We start from the raw sequence: 25,921 nt of genomic DNA, 5'->3' as shown, positions 1-25,921 counted from the left end.
AAACAAGACAATACAATTGGGAACTCCCCCATACTCAGACAAGGTGAGAGAACGCTTACTGAAAATGTCATGCATGCCAATTTTATTCAGCAGTATATTCCAGTTAAGAAAACAGAGGGAAGCCAATGCTATGGAAAAATGATTACTTGTTTCAGCTCTTTTCCGTCTGTTACATTTCCTGTAGCAATCTTGTCGTTTTTTTTTTCCTTTTTAAATTTTATTTGGACCATTTAATTTAATTTTTGTATTTTTTTTGTTTCTAAGCATTGCTGTTTTACTTTGATTATTCTTTTTAAGGGTGCTTTTATTGCTGTTTTGTAAACTGCCCTGGGCTGAATTGGGAGGAAGAGGAATGCTGAAAAAATGTAAAACTATATACGCAAACACCCAAGGTATTGTCATCACCTTTTAGAATGAAGATTGTCTCAGTTGAGTCTGTTAATCGCAGAAATGAAAATCAACTTAAAATATCATTGATATTTTTTTTTATTTACAGGAATTTGCAGAAGGAAGCATCGCCTCAAACATGTTGTGATGATTTGAACAGTTTTATAGGCTTGAAAAATATGAAGAGGTGTTTAATTAGATAATAACTTCTCCCTGTAAGTCAGTAATGGAAATGTAGAAAGGGGTGTCTTCCCAACTACTTTGAGGCCAAGTTATCATGGACTTTAAATAATACCTAGTGCTTTGTGTTCCTTCTGGAAACCAGTTGCCAGCCGGTGCAGTGTTTATAGCACAGTAATAATGCAGTCTGTGACTGGTCTGGTTGCTGAGTTCTGCACCGATTGAGTTTCCTGACAACACACAAAAGCAGCCCCATGTAGAGAGCAAGTGTGAAGGTTACCAGCACATACACTACAGTTTTAAAGCTATTTTCTTCCAGAAAGGAAAGCAATTAGGTTATCCACTAAAGCTTATCAAAGGTAATCCTGATATTGCCTTCATCTAGAGAAGCAGAGTCAGATCTAAAAGTACCCCGAACTGATTATTTTAGAAGAACAAATCCTATTCAGAAAGCCAGATCTACCGTCTCTTTGAAACTATGACCTTTCACAAGAGCATCTTACCTTTGTCTGAATTTAGTTCCAACTCATTCTCCCTTATCAACCTATTTCTAATTATAAGCAGACATTCAAGGAAATCATACCGTTACTGGTAGTGAAGTCCTCACCCTACTGGCATCCCCCAATCCAAAATCTCCTAAAGATTTAATGAAAATACTGAAAAGCATTGAGAGACAAACTAGAGCCCAGAGGAAAATAATTTTCATTTCAAGGAGCAAGCTGTCTCTAAGCAACATTGCCAGAAATCCATCTGAGAGATAGAAATAGAACTGTTGCAAAGCAATGCCTCCTCTTCCCAGATCTACAGTCTCAAGCAGTCTAGAAAGTTACTATGATTGATGGTATTAAAAGCCACTGAGACATCAAGAACCAACAGAATCACATTTCTTCTGTCAATCCACTAAGAAAAATAATCCCCCTTTCAAGCCAAGATAGTCTTAACCTATATCATATTATGCTGTAAGCCACCTAGTGAGATGGGCGGCAAGCAAATCTAATGATAGATGATAGATAGATAGATAGATAGATAGATAGATAGATAGATAGATAGATAGATAGATAGATAGATAGATAGATAGATAGAGGGGGGGGAGAGAGAGATGGCAGGGAGGCAGGCAGGCAGGCAGGCAGGCAGGCAGGCAGGCAGGCACGTTTGCCCTATTAAAGAATATAGAGGGATATTTTGGCATAATGGTCAAGGCCACAGCCTAAAAACTAGGAGAGCATGAGTTCTAGTCCCACTTTAGGCACAAAGTGGAATGGATGATTTTGGGTATATCACTCTCTCTCAGCCCTAGAAACACAGTAATGGCAAACCACTCCTGAAATATCACCAAGAAAACTGCAAGAAATAATCCAGGGAGTCACAGGAGTAAAAAAAACTGACTCAAAGGTACAATAAAGAGAATTAAAGAGCATTGGCTAGATGCTGGTAAGATAGATACCAACCAATCTCTGTATCTCCTCCAAATCTCTGTTACACGACACAGGTAGACTTCAACTATTCCCTTTATTACCGAAATCAGATGAGTACTACCAGTTTTTTAGTGTGGCCCGATACCCTATGTCATAGGGCTGGAGTACCTAATGGCAAAGTTACCTAGAGAGGTGGTGGCGTATATCTTAGTATGAACAGGACATTAAAATGCTACAATATTTCGGAGTTCTTTCATATTTTTTAATGAACTTTCCTTGTCTTCACATGTTCTCTTTTTTTAGTAAGTACATCTTGACAGAAATGTACATATAAAAAGAACTGAAGGCATTTAGTTTAAAATAAAGCTAGTGCTGTCAGTATGAGACTTTGTGTGGGAGCCGATGCTTGACCATTAACCCCATCAATATGTATAGGGCATATTGGACCTTAGATACGGGAACAGAAAGCTTGACAGTTGATAAACTGATTCTCACAGAGGTGATAATTTTATACCCAATATTTTTCCATTGATGCACGATTCAGTAAAATATATGCATCATAACCTGTATTTATGAAAGTTATTGATACTTCAATCCATACAATAAAACTTCTATGAGAAAATTTATTACGTTCTGTATTTCAGTTCAAGATATGTGGTTTATATTAACCTTGCTGCAATCACTGAGTCATGGTTAATTAGAAAACAGTGAACAGGTTGAACTGGAATTAGTCTTTCATCTTCAAACTTCTGAGAGAATGGATTTGCTTGGGTTCCAAAACAGACGGAAAACTAGATCTAAGGACTAAAACAGCTGCTACTGTTATTAGGAATCTCATCTTTATTAAGATATGGATGGAGAGATTTCAAAAAGAATTCCTGGACTGTGGCCTTAAGGTGAATCCCAGTTTCACTAAGCACTTTTCTCTGTATATGTAATGTCCTAGTAACAGGAGGACATTGAGTCGCCTTTTTGTGGCATACCTGTCAACATCTGAGACAGCGACATCACGGCTATACCACTGAGCACCATTTTGGATTTGCCACAAGTGAGGAGGGGGATGTGGGGTCGCATGAGGTGCACTGCTGAGTGTCGGGTACAGGGTGCTGTGACTCATGGAGGGGCACCAGATGACCAAAGCAGCAGAGGCCGGAGAGTCTTTGCTTGCTTCAGCAAGCCTGGAGCAAACCTGGAGCAACTTTGCTGGAGCAAGCCTGGAGTAAGCCTTGCCAAGCCCTCATCATCAGCTGGCAGGCAGAAGCCAGTAATGCTGGCTAGATTCTAAATTTCACTGCGTGCCGAGTCAAGAGACCAGTAAAGAGGAATTGCTCTACCAACAAATGGTGTGACCTCGTTTCTTACTGGCTAGGCTTGGAACCATGAGAATAACTATTTCTCACTTAGTAATTGGTTTTTAAAGCATAAGTCAAAACAAATATGTTAGTTTTTAATATATCAAGAGACTCTTTATGATTTTATTTGCAGAGACATTTTAACATTTTGTGTGGAATGCTTCAGATAATAAGTAGATATAGATAGGTGGATTACAAAAATTTATTTCCTTTATTAAATTCAAAAGAACTCACTCCAGGCACATCGAAGAGAAAGTGGATGAGACTTTATATTCCCAAGGTGGTGACTTTTTATTCAGTTAGTATAATAATATGTTGCCACTTCTGACTACATTAGTGACTCATTGGCTTAAATATGTAATGGGAAAGAGCTTCAATATGGCATCTGTTTTTATAAATGAACAAGTCCCCTTATTGCAACCATTTGAGCACCCACAACTTGCTCACTATAATGTGTTTTGGGCTGCCTTTAATGTTTATTCAGGAACTGTAATTAATACAAAATACAGCCACACACGTGCTGGTGGGTGAGACAGCCATTAAACTTGTGCTACAGGGATTTCTGTGGCTTCTAATAGGTTTCCAGGTGCAATTCAAAGTACTGGTTTTAACCTTTAAAGGTCTGCATGAATAAGCATCCATTCCTAACTATAATGAAACATGCATTGTGACATCACAACGTAATTGCAACCTCTCATAGTGGTGTCACAATGCTATTGCCTCCACCCGCAGTAATCACCTGGCTTATCAATTTATTTTCCCATATTTTCACTTACATATCCATAGTTTTATTATAGTCCAAATTTGCAGCCCATTTCACCATACAGGCTTTAATATGTTCATCTTGCTTCAAATCTTAATAATGTATATATGTTTAGCTTTGATCATCATTTGTACATAGCTCTACTTCAAATTCTGTTTTCTTTTCAATTCCTATTATCCTTTTGTGCATGCTAATCTCTACTTCATCCAAAAAACTTTGAAAAGAATATCCATCTGCAGCTAATTGTTTTCTTCATCTTAATTTCTCTCTAATGTTGTATTAATAGATCCTTATATCTTAACCATCTTTAACCAGATTAAAATTTATTCCATATTCTTAATAAAATAGTTATCAGATAAAATTTATACTCATTTTCAATTTGTCACACCATAGGAAACTATATCATCTAAATCTCAAATTGTAATCTTCCAACTCCAACATTCTTTTATTTCTTACCAATATTCACTCCTTCATCCATACTAAACAACATGGAGTAAAATACAATTTAAGACTGGGTAATGCAAATCCTCATTCTTTTGCATTTTGTATAATTATTTTATTCTCTTTTTACTCCTGCCATATAAACCTTGATAAGTATTTTTGCCATTGTTTAAAAGCTATCTAATTTCAATATTGATATTGCCTGGAATAAAAAGATCATTCCAGATAATACATTTGTTTTCATCACTGATGAGAGCAATGAGAGTTTTAACTTTTTCCTGTTTAAAATATTTTTCTTAATTTCATTCCACAGTTTAACATAATTATGCTGGTACAACATACAATTCAAATTACAGCATATTAGTAATACCTAAATATTTTAGTTTCTCAATTTGAAAGCCAATTTTATCTTTTTGGTTTGGCTTCACCTGCAGTTAATCTTTCTAATTTAAAAAATAGTAATTTTAAATGCAGCTAATTCTTCAAACTTTTAAATTATCCATTAGTATTTCTATTCCTTCCAGGAAATTTTCTAGTATCAAAATTAGATCATCTGCAAATTTCTTAATTTATATGTCTCCTTTTTCGTTTGTACTCCTAGATTTCTATCATCCTCTCTTTTGTCCCTAGTGAATACCTCTAGTGCTAAAATAAACAATAATGGTGCGAATGTGGTTTTAATTGTTTTTTAAATTTTCAAACTGATCCAGTTTGATGTAGTGTTTAAGATACCAGGTTAGAACCCAGGAGACCATGAGTCCTAGTCCTGCCTCAGGCAAAAAGCCAGTTGAGTGACCTTGGGCCAATCACCTGGGAAGGTGCAATGGCAAACCACTTCTGAAAAACATTGCCAAGAGAAGTGCAGGAACCTGTTCAGGCAGTCTCTGGGAATTGGATGTGACTGAAAGAAAGAAAAATGTAAAGAGATGATTCCACCACACAAGTGACTTAGTAGATGTAGGATTGCATTCCCTATGTATTACTAAGACTATTTTGGGTTAAAACCAAAATTCCAGAGAATGGTTGATTGGGTCTCTTGATCCACTGTTAGTTTTCCCACAACATATTAATCCTGAACTAGGTAAGTATGTTATAGGAGTGTAGGAATTTAGCACCCACCCTGACCAGAGGGAGTATTCAGCAGGTTCTGACCAGTTCTGGAGAACCGGCAGAGGAAATTTTGAGTAGTTTAGAGAACCGGTAAATACCACCTCTGGCCCTGTCCCCATCTATTCTCTGCCTCCAGAGTCCCAGCTGATCAGGAGGGAATGGGGATTTTGCAGTGGCTTTCCCCTGGAGTAGGGAAGGAATAGAGATTTTACAGTATCCTTTCCCTGCCACACCCACCAAGCCACAGAACCGGTAGTAAAAAAAAATGAATCCCACCACTGACCCTGATCCCTCTCCTAGAAAAATGAAATATTCTAGGAAATATTAACAAGGCAGAATATTATATTTCCCTGGATGAGAAATGGAGAAACATGTTTTTAGGCAGACTTACTCTTAATAGCCTCCACCATCCTCAATAGCTCACAACAGATGTCCGCACATAAGAGATAAAGAGATAGCTAGGTTTATTCATAGGCAAATGCCCTCACCCAAGATCCAACAAAGGTAGAATTAGCCCTCTACACATCTCACCACATGGCACCTGGGAAGAATACATCACCCAGCAAGGCTCAACCAAGCCTGGGACTCAGGGCAGCCTACAGAGGCCCCATGGGAGTCTGACAACCAATCAGGATACAAGCTCAAATTAAAAAGCCCAGAGAAGGTATAAAACTCAGGCACTCTCAGCATCTCACCCTTTTTTTTTCTTCACCCAACATCTTCTGTCCACCATTAAAACCATCTTTCCAAACAGCCATCATGTTTCCAGTGTCTTTCTCCCCACTTGGAACTGAACCCAGAAGGACATTTCTTCCAACAGGAGCATGCCCAATGAATAATAATTTGTCCTCCTCTGCTAATGAAATAATGATGAGTTAATTCTATTTACTATAGTATAGAGCATAATGATAAGGAAGCAGGCTTAAATCCAACAGAAAAAGAGTTTATATTGTATTTCTAAAATTTCATATATCTTTACATTGAATGATTGTATTTTATTCTCATGCATGCAATTGAGATGTTTAATTGGGTTATAAATTATGCTTTGGGACCCAGGATACGAGTTCCTCGTGTTGCTAAATCAGTATAAAGATTTTTAAATAATCTTATTTTTATAGAAATTTCAGAGTGGGGACTGGACGCCACCAGTCAAGAATCTTGTAGCAGTGGAATTTTTTTCAGTGGGGGAAGTTGGGTTAAATGGAATCAGAAGCCGCTCCCAGTTCTGATTTCTTGAGAGCAAAACCATCTGTGAGCCTTAAAGAAAAAAGCAATGAGGAATGCCAGTTTCCTCTGAAGCTCTAGTAGTGTTAACAGAGGAGACATTACAGCCTTCATCTTCATTTTATGCAGGGATTATTCACTGAAGAGCTGTGGCATGAAGCAAATTTTGAGAATACCATTTCAAAAGAGAGACAAGAAGGGTTGCAATCAAATAGATTTAAACAAGTGTCTTCACGCAAAAATTGCCATGGCAACACTTAGCTTTTATCCTTTTGCCACACACCCCCTTATGAGTAAAATCTATTTCGCATTTCTGTTTATGATGGCCCCCATTCTAGTTTTCTTCCTTGTGACACCCTAGTGCAGCATATGATGATATTAATCTAAAAGTGGAGATCCCCATCTTTTCCTTACAGCAAGGCTGATCCTTCTTGATATACAGCTAATTTTAAATGGCTCTTGTATAGGACATGGTCTATCACACTAATGAAGAAAGAATGTGCATTTGTATTGCTGATTACAATTTTTTGTTCTAGCAGCAACAGCAGCAAAAACATAATTTTATATTAATTTTGTAAAATCAGAAATCACTGCTAGCAGATCACATATTTTAAAATAAAGAACACTGGCATTGTAACTGGACTATTCAGCACTGAAAAATGGATGCTTATATTGCTAAGCAAATGATGAGTCATAAATTTCAGAAACACTCCATGCAGTGCTGGAATAATTGAATGTTGCAGCACTGGAGAGAAACTTTGCATTTACACCTTCAGTTGCTATCAGCGTCTCACAGATTGCTACCAGATTCCAGGGTCAGTGTGATATTTATACTAAGGGGAAAAAATGCACAAATGCCTAGCATATCTGTGCTTAACTCAACCTGCAATACTGACATGAGATCTTCCTGTATTTAAAAGATTATCTATAGGCTGTCTGACTGACCTTGTCAGGGCTTGGAAGCTAAGCAGGATTGAGCCTAGTAAATATTTTGATAATACACCCCCAGGGAACACCAGGTTAGACTTGGATATTGAAAAAAAAACACTCTGAATGAAAATAGTTCATCCCTTCCAAGAAAACCACAAAACTATATCCATAGTCATACCAAATTCTCCCAATTTAAGGGAAAATTTATTTTTATAGGATTAATCAGTATTTTGCAGGAATTAGCTGGAATCTTTTATTTATCCCAGCAAAAGCTTCTCCTGAACACAATTTTTTAAAAAAACAACCACGGGGAATTGAGAGTAACTTGCAATCCACCCTCACCCACCCAAACTATCCAAGTCTTGTTTAATGTAATATGATGATCCTTCAAGACTTCGTCTACACCAAATTTAAATGAATTGGGGAGCGGTGCAGGCATTATTGGTGGATGACAGATGTCCTGGCATTCATGGACACTGTGTTGCATCACTAACACCTGTTTATAAGATCTTATTTTTTTTCTTTTCTTTGTAGGCCAATTGAAAGAGAGGGTGTTAAAGGTTGTCAAAGGTCTGTGTGGATGGCAATCACTGTATGATGTTGAGAAATGAATTCCACACCCATAGGGCAACCATAGAGAAAGCAATGGCTGTCACAGGAAGGGTCTTCCCAATCTCCTAAGACAGGGGTGTCCAAACTTGGGAACTTTAAGACTTGTGGACTTCAACTCCCAGAATTCCCCAGCCAGCCATGCTGGCTGGGGAATTCTGGGAGTTGAAGTCCACAAGTCTTAAAGTTCCCAAGTTTGGACACCCCTGTCCTAAGAGGAGGCTTTCTATCAGGGGTCTTAGGAAAAAGCCATTTAGGACTTCCAGAATAGTAAAATCTTATATTAAATGGAAACAAATTGGCAACCAGTATATTTCAAAATTGGTCTCTGCAGGATATTCCAGAGATTAATTTTATACTACTTGAAGCGTCCAAGAAATACATAAGAAAGTCATACATAGAGCTTATTAGGGAAATCAGACCTGAAAGTTTGAGGTTATTATTGTCTAGGAAAGAGACAAATGGTCCAACAGCCAAAGCTGATAAAAGTACTCTGAACACAGACACCAATTGTCCTAAAACCGGTGCTTTTTAGTGAATTGATAAATTATCAGGAATTAGGTATGGCTGGAGGAATATCTGCATTGTGGGAGTGGACATGAAAAAGACAGATGTCATCTGACATGAACCAGTACATATAATGTAGTGCATATTGGTGCTGAAAATCATAAGTACTATAAACAATGTGTATCAGAGCTAGTAGAGATGATGAAAGATCTTGGAGTAATGGTAAATTGTTCAATGAACAATTTACAATTGTTCTTTGTCCATTTAGTACCCATATAATGTTCATCTGCTGGGAAAAAAACACCAGCATGTTAGGGATAAGAAGAAATGCTAATGAAAATGGAGGTGCCAATATTATAATACATATCCTTATAAATCAATGTTATGACTGCATCTGGAATAGTGCAGTTTCAGAGGAGAACAACTAAGATAATCAAGGAGTTGAAGGAAAGGTTGCAACTTGCAATATTGGACCCTTTGTAAACTACAAAGCATAGACAGATCTGGAAGATTCTGTTAAGGTAGCCAAAATAGGGAATAGGTTTGCAAAATTATGTGTGACCTAAATACAGTAGACTATTTCTCCTCCCCAAAATACTAGAAGCAAAGCATTTAATCTTGGAGAACAGACAAAAAGAGGTTTTTTAAAAAAACAACAACATATTATTAAGTTTTAGAATTTGCTACCATGAGATGTCCTGGTAACAAGCCTGGCTGACTTTAAAAAAAGGGTTGGACCAATTCATGGAGCCATGGAGATTAGTGGCTGTTAGCCTTGAAAGCAATGGGATTACCTCTGAAAGATCTCTTTGGAGACTAGTGGATCTCCTTGTTTTGCAAATGACTCTGTTAAACAGAAAGGCAACCTTCCCCCCTTCCTCAGGGGGCGATTAATAATATTTGGCAGGTCTGTTCCCAGATATATGAGGTTGGAAAAGGGTGAAGTGGGCACATGACACTTCCCCAAACAGCCTAGCCCTATTCCCATCTTTAGGAATTACAAGATTGTCAGTCCCAGTATGTAGACCAAACCAAGTAATCAACTCCATATGAAGACTAAAACTATTTATCAACATTGGCTACATTAACAGAATCTTCCAAATCTGTCTATGCTTTACTTGCCGCTTTACATTCATATGAATTGGGAAGGCGTCTGCCTGAATCTTTTGAGCCTCACTTTTTCTTGCTTGGGGCTTAAGCCATGTTTTCCCCTTGTTGTTTTGATAATGGATCTGGCTATTTCTATCATCTTCCTTACTCTCTACATCAGCAGTCCCCATGTCTCTGACTCTGTGGACCAGCAGAAGTGGCAGGGCAGCGGAGGGGGGGGAGGAGGAGATGGTTTCATACTTTGCCACTGCTTGCTACTGATTCCCAATGGGCCACGGGCCAGGACTGGCCACCCCTGCTCTACAATATCAGATGAGAGACAAATTTTCCCTACCTGAGCTGTAGTGTTTTCTTTGCTACTTCAGATCATTAAACCCTTCCAGGTACCGTAGGGCTGACTCTGTGGTAGTTCTGAAAGAGTGCTGGAGGCAAATGTGTATACAATTCTAATGAGTTCCCTCTATTCTAGAGCTCAACTGAAACATGAACAGAAGCTCTTATAAGAATCCTCCCATAGACAGCCTTTTTTGGCTAGATCAGTTATCACAGTCCTACATGAGAATGGCTGTATATCAAATTTTAACTAGACAGTGGCTCATTTATGTCAATGGGATCACCCATGAAACACCATCCCAGCCAAAGGAAGAAGCCAAATTGAGTATGTGACTACTAATGTATGTTGGTTTTGTGATCAGTTATTGTGGCTGTTCTAAACTCTTGAGCCACCCTAAACAAGCCATATGCAAAATGGATTGGAATAATCCACCAGGAATAATCTAAGTGTCAATCACAGTCAGGTAGGCCCAGCAGTGTAATGGTAGGTACATAAGAGGATCTCTAGTCTATCCCATGTTCTAACTCCTATTCAACCACAGGTTTTCATCTCTGTTAGTAGCCTTAGCTCTAACGTGTCAATTAAGGTGGTGTCTCTGAAACCTTTTTTCTGAAATTGCTGAAATGTTTCATCTGAGATAAGCATTCATATCTTTGTTCCCCGTTTCCCCAGAGTAAGCCTTTCTGAAACCACTTCAATGTAAACAGAGTCAGATAGCATGTGTGACAATTATATTTCTTTTGAGATTATCTTTTGCCTCGACATGCTGGTATTCACATTTGGAATGTTGGAAACATGTGACGGAGGCTTTCACAGAATAGTTGCTACAACATACCTTCTGAGGTTTCCTTGAAAATAAACTGGTGAGATTGCTCCCCTTCTCCATCATTCTTCTTAGAGTGCCCCTCTTTCTACTACCTTTTGTTAAGCTGTTTTTTCAAAAAAATGTCTTGAGCCGATAAGTAATAATTTTGCTACATTTGATTGAAGCTATCAGCCAGTTATATTTTTGAAGAACACTTATGAGCCTCTCTTGTAAATCAAGATGATGTCAAAAGCTTGTGCTTACAACACTGCAGTTTGCAACACACATTGCTGCACAAGCACATACATGTATATTTTTATATACATTAAATATCTAAAAGAAATAACAGGCGTGAAAGTATCTGCATGTACCACATGATTTATTCCTAAATTAAATGAACAATGTGAAAGAATTATTTCTGAAATACCTTCTAAATGCCTTCCTGCTATAGGAATAACTGTTTGAATTAGACATAGTTTGAATTAGACCAAATTAGACAAAAAATTTAAAGTTCCAATGTTATTCTGTCAAGTTTTGTGAACAAGATATAGATTATATATATACAAATAGAAATAAAAGATAATGGAAAAATGAAAAAGGGAACAGAGGGGATAAAGTGAGGGAAGGAGAAAAATAATTAAGAAACAAAAAGCAATGTTTTCTGATTTTTCAGTGCAGTAAAATGAATAGTAAGCTATAATATCAACTTTTTAATTATGTCAAATAATAACCACTAGCCACTATAACCACTCTAAAAACCATCCATTTAACTGTCAAAACCCAAAGTCAACATTTCTTTTCTCTCTCTTTTACGCGGAACTTAAAACGTTTCACTGGTTTGGTTTTCAATCATTTTGAAAAGATGTGCGAACCCAAAGAAAATTATTTTGGAATATGCGATGAAATGAGAGCCTACATTGGATGCAAGGGAGAAGTTAGAGAGGTATTGGTAGAGATTCAGGTTGTGCACTATCCTTAGCCATGGAAGTTCATTGAGTTGTGTAGCTCACCCTTTAAACTCAATTAAACAATTTATTCATGGAAAGAGGCTGCAGTAGTTCATTTACCATTTTAAGGAGGGAGAGGGCAACTTTGAGACAGTTTTTGATTCCTAGTGACTGCCTATACTTGCCCCTGCGGTTTTCTTGACAAGATTTTGGAGATGGGTCTCTTTCCTATGGTTAAATGTGTCTCCTATGGTTAAATGTGTCTCCCATGGTTAAATGTGTCTCACTGACCCAAGGTCACCCAGCTCCAGTGCCAGATCACTCTTCCAATTTCTACCCTAATGCCTTAACCACTGCACCAAATTAGCTTTCATTAAGGGGTTATAGTACTGCACATTTGAAGAGTCTTCCTTAAGGCAAACACTTCTGTGGCAAAGATACACATTTCCCCAAATCTCAGTACCTTGTTATTTTGAAAGGAGTGGATCATTGAGTCGAACATGATTTGCTTTTCAATGTGTCATTTCACACTCCAGAAATGCAATGTAGTATTTTGGTCCGGTTTAGTCTACATGTTTTCATTTCCCATCATTCCTTTTGTAGATACACCTGTATGTCGAATGGTCCTTGGCATTATCTAGATTACACCTAAATGCACGTTAATGGGTGGGGCAATTGAGACTGGATTAATCCCCATTCTCTTTGCATAAATTGACTCTATTACCAATACTTAGACCATCTTCTTGGTATTGAGCAAGGAACTCAGGCAGTATTCTTCTATTGATCCTACTTCCGGAAATACACATGATACTGTATTTCCAGTAGAATCTTGTCTCCGCAGTTACAGCATTCTGAAAGCAAGCATACAACAGGTAGTCCTCAACTTATGACAATTGAGCCCAGTATTTATGTTGCTAAGTGAGACATTTGTTAAGTGAGGTTTGCCCCATTTTACGATTTTTCTTGCTGCATTTGTTAAGTGAATCACTGCAGTTGTTAAATTAGTAACACTGTTGTGAAGTGAATTTGGCTTCCCCATTGTCTTTGCTTGTCAGAAGTTTGCAAAAGATGACCACATGACCCTGGGATACTGCAACTGTCATAAATATGAACCAGTTGCCAAGCATCCAAGTGTAAATCACATGCTGCAACGGTCGTGCGAATAATGGTCCTAGGTCACTTTTTTCACTGACGTTGTAACTTTGAACAGTCACTAAACGAACTGTTGTAAGTCGAGAATGACCTCTATTAAGCATAATACCAAATATTTAAGGACACTTGTTGAACAACTATAAATCAGAAGTTAAGAGAAAATTTATTTTGGTAATTATGTAAATTTTGTAAAAAAGCTGCTTTAAAACCAACTGTGCTAATTAGAGAGCATTAGATGATCTATAGTTTAGTGTCTAATTCTCACTGGCATTCTTCAGCAAGCAAGAGCTTTTATTTTCCTTCTTCCATCCCATGCCTGCTTCTTCCAATTTCATACCTACATGAACATCCAAATAATTGGTTTCTCAGTGAGACTTGTTTTAACTTCACTCTTTTAAGAGCGCCACATTCAGTGCAGAAAAATGTTTTGGGGATAGTTTAAGGCAGAAATCTCAATTGTGGATCTCCAGATGATCCAGAGGGACAGGCAAGTTGTGACTAATATCTGGACAATTAAAATTGGAAATCATTAGTTGAGGGAGATTTCTTTTTCTTAACATACCACCGCATAAGTAACTATAGTAAAATATTTAATAAAACACAATTACTGAACAACGTAATAATAGTACTATTATTTATAGAAAAAGCCCATTGAGTTATCCATGAGTCTTCTGAGCATGCTAATTTGAATAAGCAAACTATATCAAAAATAAGTTTATTTTAAAGGTGGTGAAAAATAATCAGAATAGCAAACCCAAACAAATCTAGGATCAAGTTAGAATAGCAAGATAGTAAGTTGGAATTCTGATTAACTGAATGCAAGAAAACTGATTTTGGTTTTTCTATATTATAGTTTACTATGTAAATAGTAGGTAAGATTGCTATTAAATTCAGCAATGGGAAAGGCAGAGCGACAGCATTGCTCTATTAAAAAAACGATATAGATGAAAATGAAACTCCCTTTGGAACAACTGACAAATAGGTTAATTACACATGAAGACTGCTTTAGAGTCATTTTGATCAAAATTGTTACTTAAAAAAGCATAATGCACTGGCAGTGCAATTGCTTCAACAATTGTGTAGCAAAAGAAAGAAAGAACAAAAAAATAGCATGCCATTTTCCCCATCTCTCAAGACAAGGAAGCCCAGACTTTTTTTTAAAAAGAGATTCATTATTCTTTGCTAAGAGAGTCCAGAATGACCGGTACCAATTTTTTCTCTGCTCCCCACCCCAAATATCACCCTGGCCTCAAAACTAATTGTGACTACATACCATTAAAAGCAATGGAACATATGTTAAGTTGCATTGCCAATAAATTGCTCCCATTATTTGCATTGGATTGCGGTTATGGCTAACATTTTCCACCCAAGCCCTGATGGAAAGAAAGAGAAATAATCAACTGACACAGGAATGTTTGTTATTGGAAGTGTGCTTCCACCATTTTTATTGAATTGCACGAACCCATTACTCATACTGGAACTTAATTTAGAGCAAGGGTTCACCTTTAGATTTCTCTCTGCTATAACTCAAAACTTGAGTTGTACTTCATTTAAAAATAGATTTTTAAAAAGCTCCTATACCCAAATGCCCAGTGCCTTTCCACAATGTGACCGCTTACACTTGGCTTTTATGGCTGAGGACTTCTAGGTTAGAATATAGGACTTCTTGCTGTTCTGGTTAATGGGAAGTGAGGAGCAAATTAATCACTGCCTCACAAGGTCCAGTTTTCCCATTCATCCTATAGATTTGTTTATAGGATCCAAGGAAATTTTTAGGAAAGGAGGGAAATATTTTGAGCCAAGAATGGCTAACGATGATTCAAAGGAAGCATTGGAAGGTGGTCAGTTGTGCAAAAGGGTTCTTCTCCCGCAACAATTTCACTCCTCTCCTTTGTTCCTCCTAGATATGGTTATCCATGCTTCTTCCTTGGGCGATGTAACCAGCTCATACTTCGTGTCAATGACTTGGCCTTCCACAGGTTGCAGGTGGAGTTTCCTCACAATCACACTCAGAAGAACCATAGCAACTGTACAGGCAAACCTAGCCGTGAAAAAAAGATCAGCCAAATAATTGGAATTCATAATTAAAGAAACAGAAAGATACCCATGGAAGGAACCCACATCTTGCTATCAGAGGCATATGAATCCTTCCTAAAGAAATATCTGATAGATCAGTCACCCTTTGGGGAGTGTGGCATGAGAGGCTAAGGAAGAAGGGGTGGGTGTTTTTTTTTACTCATTTGGGAGATTTTCCTCCTGCCACAACCACCTCTGGATGCTTTTCTAGAAGATCTCCAAGATTCCTTCCAACCCTATTATTCTGCGTTCTATCTTCTAAGTACATAAGAGGCTTTTTACAGATCTCAGACAGCTACAAGAAGAAGAGAGTATTGCTTTTCCTCCCCTCCATTTAGAGAACATCCCTCCCCCCTCCCACCTTTTTTTTTAAAAAAAATAATAATAATTTTCTCTCACCTCAGTTCAGGGCATTCCTGACTTCCTGAAAAACCCAGGAGAGAGAAGTTTTTTATAGCAGCTTCATCACTGAATCTATCTGGATCAAATCTATCAAAAAGAAAAGAAAAAGATCAAAAGCCACCCACGCCTTGAAATGAGCTACAAGAAATGTGAATTGGCAATTAAGAAGCTTTTCAGCAGAGAATACTCAAGGCCGCCTGCATCCACCCAATGTACATTTTCCGATTTGGCACAATTTGGTGAGAGACAGAGCTGCTCTCTCTTTCCCCTTTCCTCCCTTCTTTCTCTGCTGCTTGCACCAGGCCGCCTCCATTTTTTCTCAATCCAGCTGGCCTGCAAGCAAATGTGTGCTCAGCAGTGGATGATTCATTAGAAAGAAAAGCATGTTTCACTGTTGGGAAGGAGGGGCAAACAAGCAATTATTCAGCCTCGCCTAAAACTAACAGTAGGGTTTTCATAATGAAAGGATGGACAAAGCAATCAAAAGGATGCTTTCTTTATTTACTTTCACATAACTCCACCCCACCCACCCCCACACCCAATATTTATTAAAATCTGTACTGTAGCACGTGTGTTTTTCATTAACTTGATATTTCATTGGGCAATAAATCTTCTATTGTTCAACCCTTCAGTTGTCTGTTGGTTGTACCTCATTATGGTCGCTTTAAAAGGCCAACCATATTCTGCAGGGAAATAGCAAAGTCTGGAAAGCTGTTTTGTTTGATGTACCCTTTAATTTGTTTTAATTAGCAGAGTTAAAAGAGTTGGATTGTGTCGGAAAATGGCAATGCCTGGCTGATGCTCATATAGCTATTTTGGGGAAGGAGGGGGAAATCAGACCTCTCTGAACTCATCTCTTAGCCCCCCTCCCCCAAATGTCTTTGATGTGGAATGAAGAATGTTTTTGCACAGTTTCCAGAGCCAGATTATTATTATTATTTTTAAAGCTGCTTGGTTAATTTTATTTCAATCAATTATATGGTATTTTCCCCTTGGATTCAAAATCAATGTCTTCATTTCAGCTCCCCAGTCCTGCCTCTACTTGGCTGAATGAGATTAAAGGTTGCCATTTGGAAGCATTACAGTGTTTTCTTCTAGCCTGTGGAATTCAAATTTTGAGGCCAAAATTATTCTTCTGTGGCCTTATCTGGAAATAATGATGTAAAGCTTCTGACTGGTGCTCTCCATCCTTGTAAACTGCAATGTCAATATTTTCTAAAATTGACAAATGTACCATAAAATCATGAACGTCTTAAAATCTTGCTGAGAAAATAATGCATCTGGATAATTCTACTTTTTTATCTGCTGGTTTTTTTTTTTACATGCGCTTTGTTGTTGTTTTTTGAATCAAACATGAAATTCTACACCTACATTTTAAATGGAGGAGCCCAGAAACCGTGTGTCATGATATAGGTCCACTATTCATATAGTACCAAGAGGCAGAATTTAGCAGGGAAAAGTGAATTTACATTAAGAAACATTATAATCTAAGTTTTCTGTGTTCCATACTTGTAGGGCAACGGCCAGACTGAGCTGTCCTGCAAGACCACACCAAGCGCATATAAGACAAGAGTCTGTAAGAGAATTTTAAAAGCATCATATTAGCCCATGCACAATAGTATTATTACATTACATACACAAACTAGTAGTCTATTATATGCATTAATAGCTGTACAAATACATTTATATATATGTGTGTGTGTTTGTGTGTGTGTGTGTGTGTGTGTATTTGTGTTACAACTCCTGGTATGCCTAAATATGGGAGGAAGGTCACTACTCCCTCTTTCTGTCCTTCGGCTCATCACAGAAGACCATGCAGGCAGAAAACCATATTTTTATTTTTAATGTTGCCTTTTTATATTTGTGTTGTATTTATACTGATAAATAAATAAAGGGAGACTAGTATAGATCTATTTCGAGCTAATTAGTGGTTCAAGTCCCAGTAAGGTACGGCTAGCTGATGAGAGCTAATTAGCTCGAAATAGATCTATACTAGTCTCCCTTTATTTATTTATCAGTATAAATACAACATATATCTTTAACTTCAATTTAGATTATTAATGCAAAACTAATCCAATCTGTAAGAAAAGATTGGGGACAGAAAAAGGTGACAGCAGCCAAGTACCACAGAACCTCTAAGAGAAATTTCCTTTAAGTGAAGCAGTATCACAATGACAGCATTTCAAGACAAAATGGACCATAATAGTTCCAAATAAGTATGTGTGTAATCATCTACAGCAGTCATTGCATTTTACAAGGGGAAAAAGACAGTGACAGAACGGATAGAAACCGAATGCTTTTTCTAGCTTTGTGCTTGAAATCAGCTCCTTTGACTACTTTTCCAGAAGTCTGATGTTTAATAATCTCACCTTAAGGAACTAAGCCATAATTGTGTTTATAAGGATGGTGAAGATATTCTGGAACTAATGTCCAAGTAAATATGGCAATAAATGGATCAATTACAATGGTTATATTTTTGTTGGAAATGGTGCAAGCAAGGATGGACTATTTATATTTTATTGATCAAAACTCCTCCTAATTTGGAACAAAAGATATAACAGCAATATTCCTGTACTATCTCTCTCCCTCTTTATTTGTTAACAGGGATGGAAAATTTCAGGCTGAATTGGCTCCTTCAGGGCCCATTTCATGGCCCCAAGATTATAGCAAGCCTCAGTAAGATTTTATGCATTTATTCTGTTCCCTAAGCATCTCTCCCAAGTACACTATGAACAGCTAAAAACATCCATCTCTCCTCATTCTACTGATACAACTGCATTACTATAACTTAATATAGAGCACCATAATTTTTACTATTAATAACATTTCTACTAAATTGCTCAGTTTAACAGTTATGGTTGAATCCTTCGTCTTCATGTATACCCAAATCTATTTATTTGTATCCTGCCTTTATTATGTTTGCAAATAACCCAAGGCAGTGAACATATCCAGCACATCTTCCTCTTCCTGTTTGCCCATAACAACAATCCTGTGAGGTGGATTGGTCTGAGAGATAATAACTGGCCCAAGGCCACCCAAGTGCCTTTCATGGCTAAGGCAGGACTAAAACTCACAGAGTCCAGCTTTCAAGCCTGATGCCTTAACCACTAGACCGAGGTGGCTCTCATGATCACGATCCAATTATTCTCAATTAAGAATGTTATTGGTGTTCTACTTAGAGGAAAAGGAAAACTTTGCTTAATTGGATCTTTCCTGGCTAAATTAGGTTCACAAACACACAAACACACAAAGCATCTGAATGAATAAACAAAATTCTCAGTCACATGATGGTTTATTAAAGCAAAAAATGCATTTGAGTTCACTGGAGTATAGTCCCATTTTGGTTATTTGTATTTAGTTGCCATTTGATATACTGGGTAGGGGTTTTAAAAATATTACATGGTTATTGGGGGGATTTATTGTTCGTTTTTTGTTGTTGTACACCATCTGGAGTCACACGGCTTGAGATGGGCAGCCTTATCAATGTTCTTTGAATCAGCGCACTGAAAAAAATAATTCAGTGTTCTGGTTTGCATAGTCACTAATGCCTCTCTTTAAAAAAAGAAAGTAACATTCTGTCTTCGTATATTTTCTCTTTCTAGGAAGCCTCCCAATTAAAATGGAAGTTTAACTAAAATTGAAGATCAGAGCACTGGCTACCAATCCTACCTCCTTAGGAATCAGATGCTGATCAACTCTGCCTTCCAGCTCCTGAAGCCGAGCAGCAATTGGGGTTAGTTTTGCTATCCTCACTGTCTCGTTCAAAACCTGCCGGCAATACCTGCAAACACAACATTTCCAAGGTTTTCAGTTGATTAGAAAAGAAAAGAAAAAGAACCCTAAAACTCACACACACATTCCTACAACTTCCAGAAGCCACATTTAAATAAGAATCAGATGAATGAACATTAATCCAGTCACAGTACAACTTGGGTTAAAATAATCAGTTCTTGGATGAATTAGATGTAACTTGGCTAGATTTTATTCTGTTTCTTGAAGCTCAAATGGATGCCTGTTGGCGGAGGCGCTTCTTCTCCACCCCTAGCAAATTGCACTTCTTTTCCATCCCTGTTCTAAATTAAAGTGCAGGGCCACTCATGGGTCACTTAGATCTCAGCACCCCTTTTAACTACTTCAGTTTTCCTCTGTTTTAAAACGTTTAGCATAGTTTTACAAATAAAGGAAACCCAAAATTGGGGGAGGGAGGGAATATCCCAGAAAATTCCAGTCTCTCATGAATGTGCCTTGGCCTCACCCATTTTGCATCACTGCTCTGCCTATTGTTGCCTTCAAACACCCCATTAAGTATTGCCCCATCCGCTGGGTACAGGATATAAGATACAGGTAGCCCTCAATTTATAACAGTACATTTAGTGACTCTTCAAAGTTACAATGGCACTGAAAAAGTGACTTATGACTGTTTTTCACAGTTACAATCTTTGTAGCCCCCCCCCCCCCAATCATGTGATCAAAATTCAGATGCTGGGCAACTGGTTCGTACTTATGACCATTGCTGTATCCCAAGGTCATATGATCACCTTTTGCAACCTTCTGACAAGCAAAGTCAATGGGGAAGCCAGATTTACTTAACAGCCAGGTTACTAACTTATCAACTGCAGAGATTCGCTTAACAACTGTGGCAGAAAAGGTCATAAAATGGGGGCAAAACTCTCTTAATAAATGTCTCACTTAACAACAGAAATTTTGGGCTCAATTGTTGTCATAAATTGAGGACTACCTTATATACTGGAATGGAATGGGTTGGTTAGCTCACATGGCAAACTCTATCTTAAGTTAAGCACATTAGCAATATAATGCCATACTAGGGTTCAAATGGATTTTAAAAAGTGGTGAGAAATTGATAGGGCAAGAAGAAGGAAAACAAAGAGTCCTCCCCTTCTCTTGTTACGAGATCAGGAGTATGACATTTGCTGACACTAAAAAATGAGTATAAAAACAGACCCACACCTAAGTTGTTCAATTTTGACGTGTGTAACAGGGCCCTTCCCAAGAACCTGATCCAACTCCTTGTAAAGCTTTTGCTGAACTTCTTTTGAGGTAGTTAACAAATAGACTGCCCACGTACACACTAATGGAAGAGAAAAAGAGAGACACATAAGAGGATAAAAGTCTTTAGGTGGGCAACACAAATATACAATTCACAGTTCATGTACTGAAATTAGGAAAAAGCAACCCCCACTGAGTAACTCAATAGAAAACTCAGGCCAGATGAAGCAGTCCGTAGGAAGAAGTAAGTATTAGGTGGCCTGTGAGAAAATGAACAAGCATAGGTTATTAAACCATTTAAAGGCTGAGCAGATTTTTGACGTAATTTACAGTTTAACAATCGGAGAACCTTTTGTGAAGTGTACAATTTGTACCATAGTTATTATTTCAGCCATCATTATCTTTGCTCTCTAAAACAAGGTTTTTAATTATCCCCACATAAAGAGGCTTGAAAGACAATGGCTTGACTAAAGTTAGCTAGTGAGTTTAGAATCAAGACCTCTAATTCATAATTTCAGATATACTCAAGCATGCAAACAACTATTCTCCCATCCTACATCCTTTTTATCTCCCACATTTATTCCAAACTCTTCTATACCTACACAAACCGCTCACCCCCATCCAAATGTTCCACGCGCTGGCAGCACCTCCTTTGGCACCACTTAATAGGCTCTCTCCTTCACTTAATATTTTCTAATTAAAAGCTAAAGTTTCACTGGAAGCTTGCATGCTGCAAAGCAAAACGTCAGCCTCTGGCATAAGCTTTGTTCATCAGATCCTGATAAGCTTTTTTAGAAAGTAAGCATAGTGGGAGGTTATATAATGGCACCTGCGCTCTGAAAAAGTCCTACTAGCACTGATATTTTTGATAATGAAACATCTGCAAAAAGCAACCAAGCTCAGAGAGTACCTAGGACAGTGATGGCGAACCTTTTTTGGCTCGCGTGCCACAAGTGGGGGGAGCGCGGGGGGGGTCGTGTGCGGGCATGCCGCACCCATAATGCAATGCGCCCCCCCGTGCGCATGCGCGCACAACGCCACGCCCCCCATTTTTACATGCTTTTTCGCCCTCCCCAGGCTCCAGAGGCTTTATAGGAGCCTGGGGAGGGCGAAAAGAGCCTCCCCCCCCCCGGAGGCTTCAGGGAACGTCCGGAGGCTTCCCTGAAGCCTTCAGAACATTTAAAACCACCCTCTGAGCAACCCGGAACTGACTTCCGGGTTGCTCGGAGAGTCGTTTTAAGCGCTCCGAAGGCTTCAGGGAAGCCTCGGGACGGTCCCTGGACAGGCACGAGACGTGTGTCTCCATCGCCCAGGCCCGGATCTCCTCCGCCGCGCAGCGCCTCGGGCCCAGCATCCTTGCGCCGCTCCGCCCAGCCTTCACATCGCCGTCGCCGCCGCCAGGACGGGCTCGGCGAAGGGAAGTCCATTGGGCCTCGGCCGCGCCGCCCTCACCACTGCCGCCTCCTCCTCCTCTAGCCACGCCGCGCCTTGCGTGCCCTGACAAATGGCTACGCGTGCCACTTGTGGCACGCGTGCCATAGGTTCGCCATCATGGACCTAGGACCCCTCATTTCAACCCTGAGCTACAAATATTCTCATTCATTAGTGACTGGACATTGTCTAATACTAGGGAGCCTCTGCCAGGGTATCTTGGATACTGACATGGTCACTATATGGAATTTCTGTATATTCTTTTAATTTTATTCTCAAATATCAGTCTCTTCAAAATGAAGGTTATAGAGTTATTTTAAAGTATATCATAATCAGCCAGGAAGGCAGTTGCCTTAAAATATGAGGAAACCCATATAATGCTATTTTCAGATCTGCCTCTAACATAACCCAACAAATTCAGACAAGCACATCTCATGACCAAGCAAAAGGATATAAAGACCTATTCTCCCTATATGCTGAAATATTTGGTATATCCTGGAATACTGAGGTTTTGCTTCTCCCAATCCTAATTTGCCAAGACTTTTGCTACCATTTTATTTATTCTACACGATGAGAAATTAGAATAAAAAATTTCAAGATATTTATCATTTATATGGTTATTTCAAGCATAAGCCCTAGTTCTCTCCACCTGCCCTATTTTAACTTTTCATGTCCAAAAAAGAAAACAGTGTGAACATTATAAAGGCCTGGAGCCTCTCAAAAGCACACAAACTAAATCACATTATTTATGGTATTATGGAATAGCAAGCGCTGTTAACAACATTTCCCCCCCTCCCCCAATGATTTGCACTATGCTCTTTGATATACTTACATTTTGCAGTGATTATGGATCCTGCCAGAGAGAAGATCATCGTGTCCTCCAAAATCTAGAACATGAAGTTTCATGAGGGAAGGAAAAAAGACAGTGAGAGTTAGTGCCAAACCTAATATTGAAAATTTAATCAAACATTTTATATATGTCAAAGTAGATATATCTGAAACGAGTTCCAAATTAATTGTAGCTCCTGAAAAAATAGCTCCAAAAAGAAAGAAAATGATTTTAACAATACATCTTTTCGCTGCCCAGAAAAAATATGCATGGAGAGGTCTGTCAGTACCCTACACATTTAGAAGCCTCCTCTTATGAAGCCAACTGGCCTTCAGAGAACTCCAGTCTCTCACCTGCATGTCATGGAGATTGTTCAAATCAAAACATCTTCTCTGTGTTAAGCAAAATCCTCCTGAGAAAGGCCGCACGTAGCAAAAGGACCCATCAACCAAATCTTTATTACAGCTATAGATCAGCATAAATATGCTTAGTTTTCCTGCCCCTCCTCTTCTGTATAAAAATATATTTTATATTTTAAAAATCTCTAACGAGAAGCAAGGTACCAGGGCTACAAAAGCAGCTAAAGTTCATGAGCATCCGATTAACGGGGAGAATCCAGAGGTGGTATTCAACGGTTTGGACTAGTTCACCTGAACCAGTAGTGGTGAATTACGGGTGACTGCGAGTGGGCCGGGCCCGCCCATCCGCCCCGGCTTCAAAACGTCCTATGTAGCCTCATTTTCGACACCGTGTGTATGCTGCATGCCACATGCACAAGCAAACCACATGTGCGGAAGGCCACACGCATGCACGGAAGGCATGCTCACTCACATTTGCAAGCCGGTGGAAAACCTATGTGAATCCCAGCACTGGGAGAATCTAATAGAATTTGGAAGAACTAAGGAAGAAATAGGAAACTTTGTTGTACTCCTCAGTTTGCCTCTATGAAATGACAGCAACTTAAGTAACTGGAAATGTTGCATAAAATTACTTTTATTTTGGAATGCATGGAGCTTTATGGTACCTGATATATATATTTCCGATTTATATTTTCCTTTTTCAAATGTTCAGTGGTTATATTTCCTAATTAATAGACCAATTTCCACTTTTTGCATGTAGTTTTGACTTTGGAGATTTGCTTGAGATGCTATGAGTGGCTTTCAGAGCTCTCTGTTACACTTTTCTTTGCTGTATTGCATGTAAACATTTAAAATTATATTTTAGGCTGCTTGTTTTTTTAAAAAAAACATAAAGCTAATTCTGTTATACTGTATCATGTGAATGATCTCCTAAAGGAGGGGTGCTGATTTCTTTTGTCCCATGCCTCTATACCCCAGAGCCAGGAAATAGCTATAACAATAAGATTCACAGCTTCTTTTACTTGACAATAAAATGCACAGATTATGGGATTTCCCCATCTATCTGATACACTGAGGTTGAGGAGGGATGCCAAGTAAATTCACCTCCCTAGAAAACAAGTAGTGGCAGCTATGCTGCCACTACTTGTACCAAAGCAGGAAGCAGGAAGTACCAAAGCAGGAAGGGAGATCCAAAGTGTGTCGACCAATGGTGGGATTAATTTACCTTTGCTACCAGTTCGCAAATGTGAGCGCGCTCGCATGCACAGAAGGTAGCGCATTATGTCAAGGCGGGTGGGCGGAACCTCCAGCAGCAGCCGCTACTCGCTCATCCAAACAGGTAAGAACCAGTTGAATATCACCTCTGGTGTCGACATTCAGGACTTCTCAGAAAAAAGATTGGATCTAGCCTTTCCTTCTGTAGGCTCAAACCTAATTGTTCCACCTCCATATACAATTTCATAATTATATGTGTTTTTCAGACATAAATAGCACTGTATTTAATGGGGCATTATTTGAAAGGCTATTGCTTTAGACACCAAAGATCAGAGAATGTGTGTGAATGGCAATAACTCCACTCTTCACCACGAGATGTGGCCCTCTATAATTTTCGCCAAGGCAATGCAGCCTCTATAAAAGCAACAGATATCCGGTACGTTGGTGGGCCACTCATGAGATTGCCATGGTGTATCTGCCAGATTAACACCTCAGATAGGTCAGATATTGTATCGACTATCCAACTTTTCTGCCAATGAAGATTTCCTCATAAACATTGCACCCTATTCTTTATTTCCTTAGTTCACAGCCTTATCCCACCAAAAATAAAAATTCACTCTAGTCCTAGGTCTGGTAGAAAGAATTTCCTGCCATTTTGGAATTAGATAAAATAATACAGCTTCTCTCATTTTAACAACCCTATCCACGTCACCTTAACCGTTAAGTGCATACCATAATATATTACTGTATTTTTTTTAAAAAAAGCTTCAAGCCTAAAGGTCCAAAACAAGAAGACATATTAGATTCTAGCAAGAAAAAAAAAGTATTCAAATGAGATACAATGAACGCTATTATATTAATCAAACACTTCCAATACATAATTAGCAGCTGATCTAGAGGGAACTCCATTAATAGTTAATTACACCAAAGATGCAGATACCTGCTTGTCACTCAGTTTCCCCTGTAGTAAAGAATCTATGAAGATGTGTCGGCTGAAGCTCTTTTTTTGTCGTTCTTTTATGACTTTCTTCAAGACCAGCTCCATTTCCATCAGGGCTTTAAGCACAAAGAATAATGAGGTCATTTCCTAGTTAGCACAGTGGGGTGTCCTAGAAACACATCATATCATGTCAGGCAGTGGGTCTTTGGCTTCTGAAGGCTGCTCCCCTCGTGGTGGATGAAAAATGATTTGAAACACATTTATTTTTATCACAGCCCTATCCATTGGTTCCACAGATATATATATATATATATATATATGTATGCACGTGCAAGTATGAATGGAGAAACAAAATGTCATCTGTCATCCACCAGCAATTACAGAAAATTTATACCA

At 38.5% G+C, this 25,921-nt stretch overlaps 1 protein-coding gene across 1 annotated transcript in view; it reads right to left on the bottom strand.

Moving 5' to 3' along the window:
* Positions 1-14,680: 14,680 nt before the first annotated feature.
* Positions 14,681-25,921, bottom strand: part of CYP20A1 (cytochrome P450 family 20 subfamily A member 1) — a 37,786-nt gene continuing 26,545 nt past the window's right edge. The window contains exons 7-13 of the mRNA XM_081938685.1: positions 25,526-25,641; positions 23,015-23,069; positions 20,713-20,833; positions 19,414-19,525; positions 17,254-17,318; positions 15,742-15,831; positions 14,681-15,307 (exon numbers count right to left, since the gene is read on the bottom strand). Of these exons, the coding sequence (XP_081794811.1) occupies positions 15,145-15,307; positions 15,742-15,831; positions 17,254-17,318; positions 19,414-19,525; positions 20,713-20,833; positions 23,015-23,069; positions 25,526-25,641 (722 nt within the window). The 3' untranslated portion in view covers positions 14,681-15,144. The remainder of the gene's footprint in view (positions 15,308-15,741; positions 15,832-17,253; positions 17,319-19,413; positions 19,526-20,712; positions 20,834-23,014; positions 23,070-25,525; positions 25,642-25,921) is intronic.

The sequence above is a fragment of the Natrix helvetica genome (genome assembly GCF_964273705.1).
Source record: "Natrix helvetica genome assembly, chromosome: 1".
Classification (NCBI taxonomy): Eukaryota; Metazoa; Chordata; class Lepidosauria; order Squamata; family Natricidae; genus Natrix; species Natrix helvetica.
The sequence above is the reverse complement of the archived record's forward strand: the minus strand, read 5'-3'. Positions and strand labels throughout refer to the sequence as shown.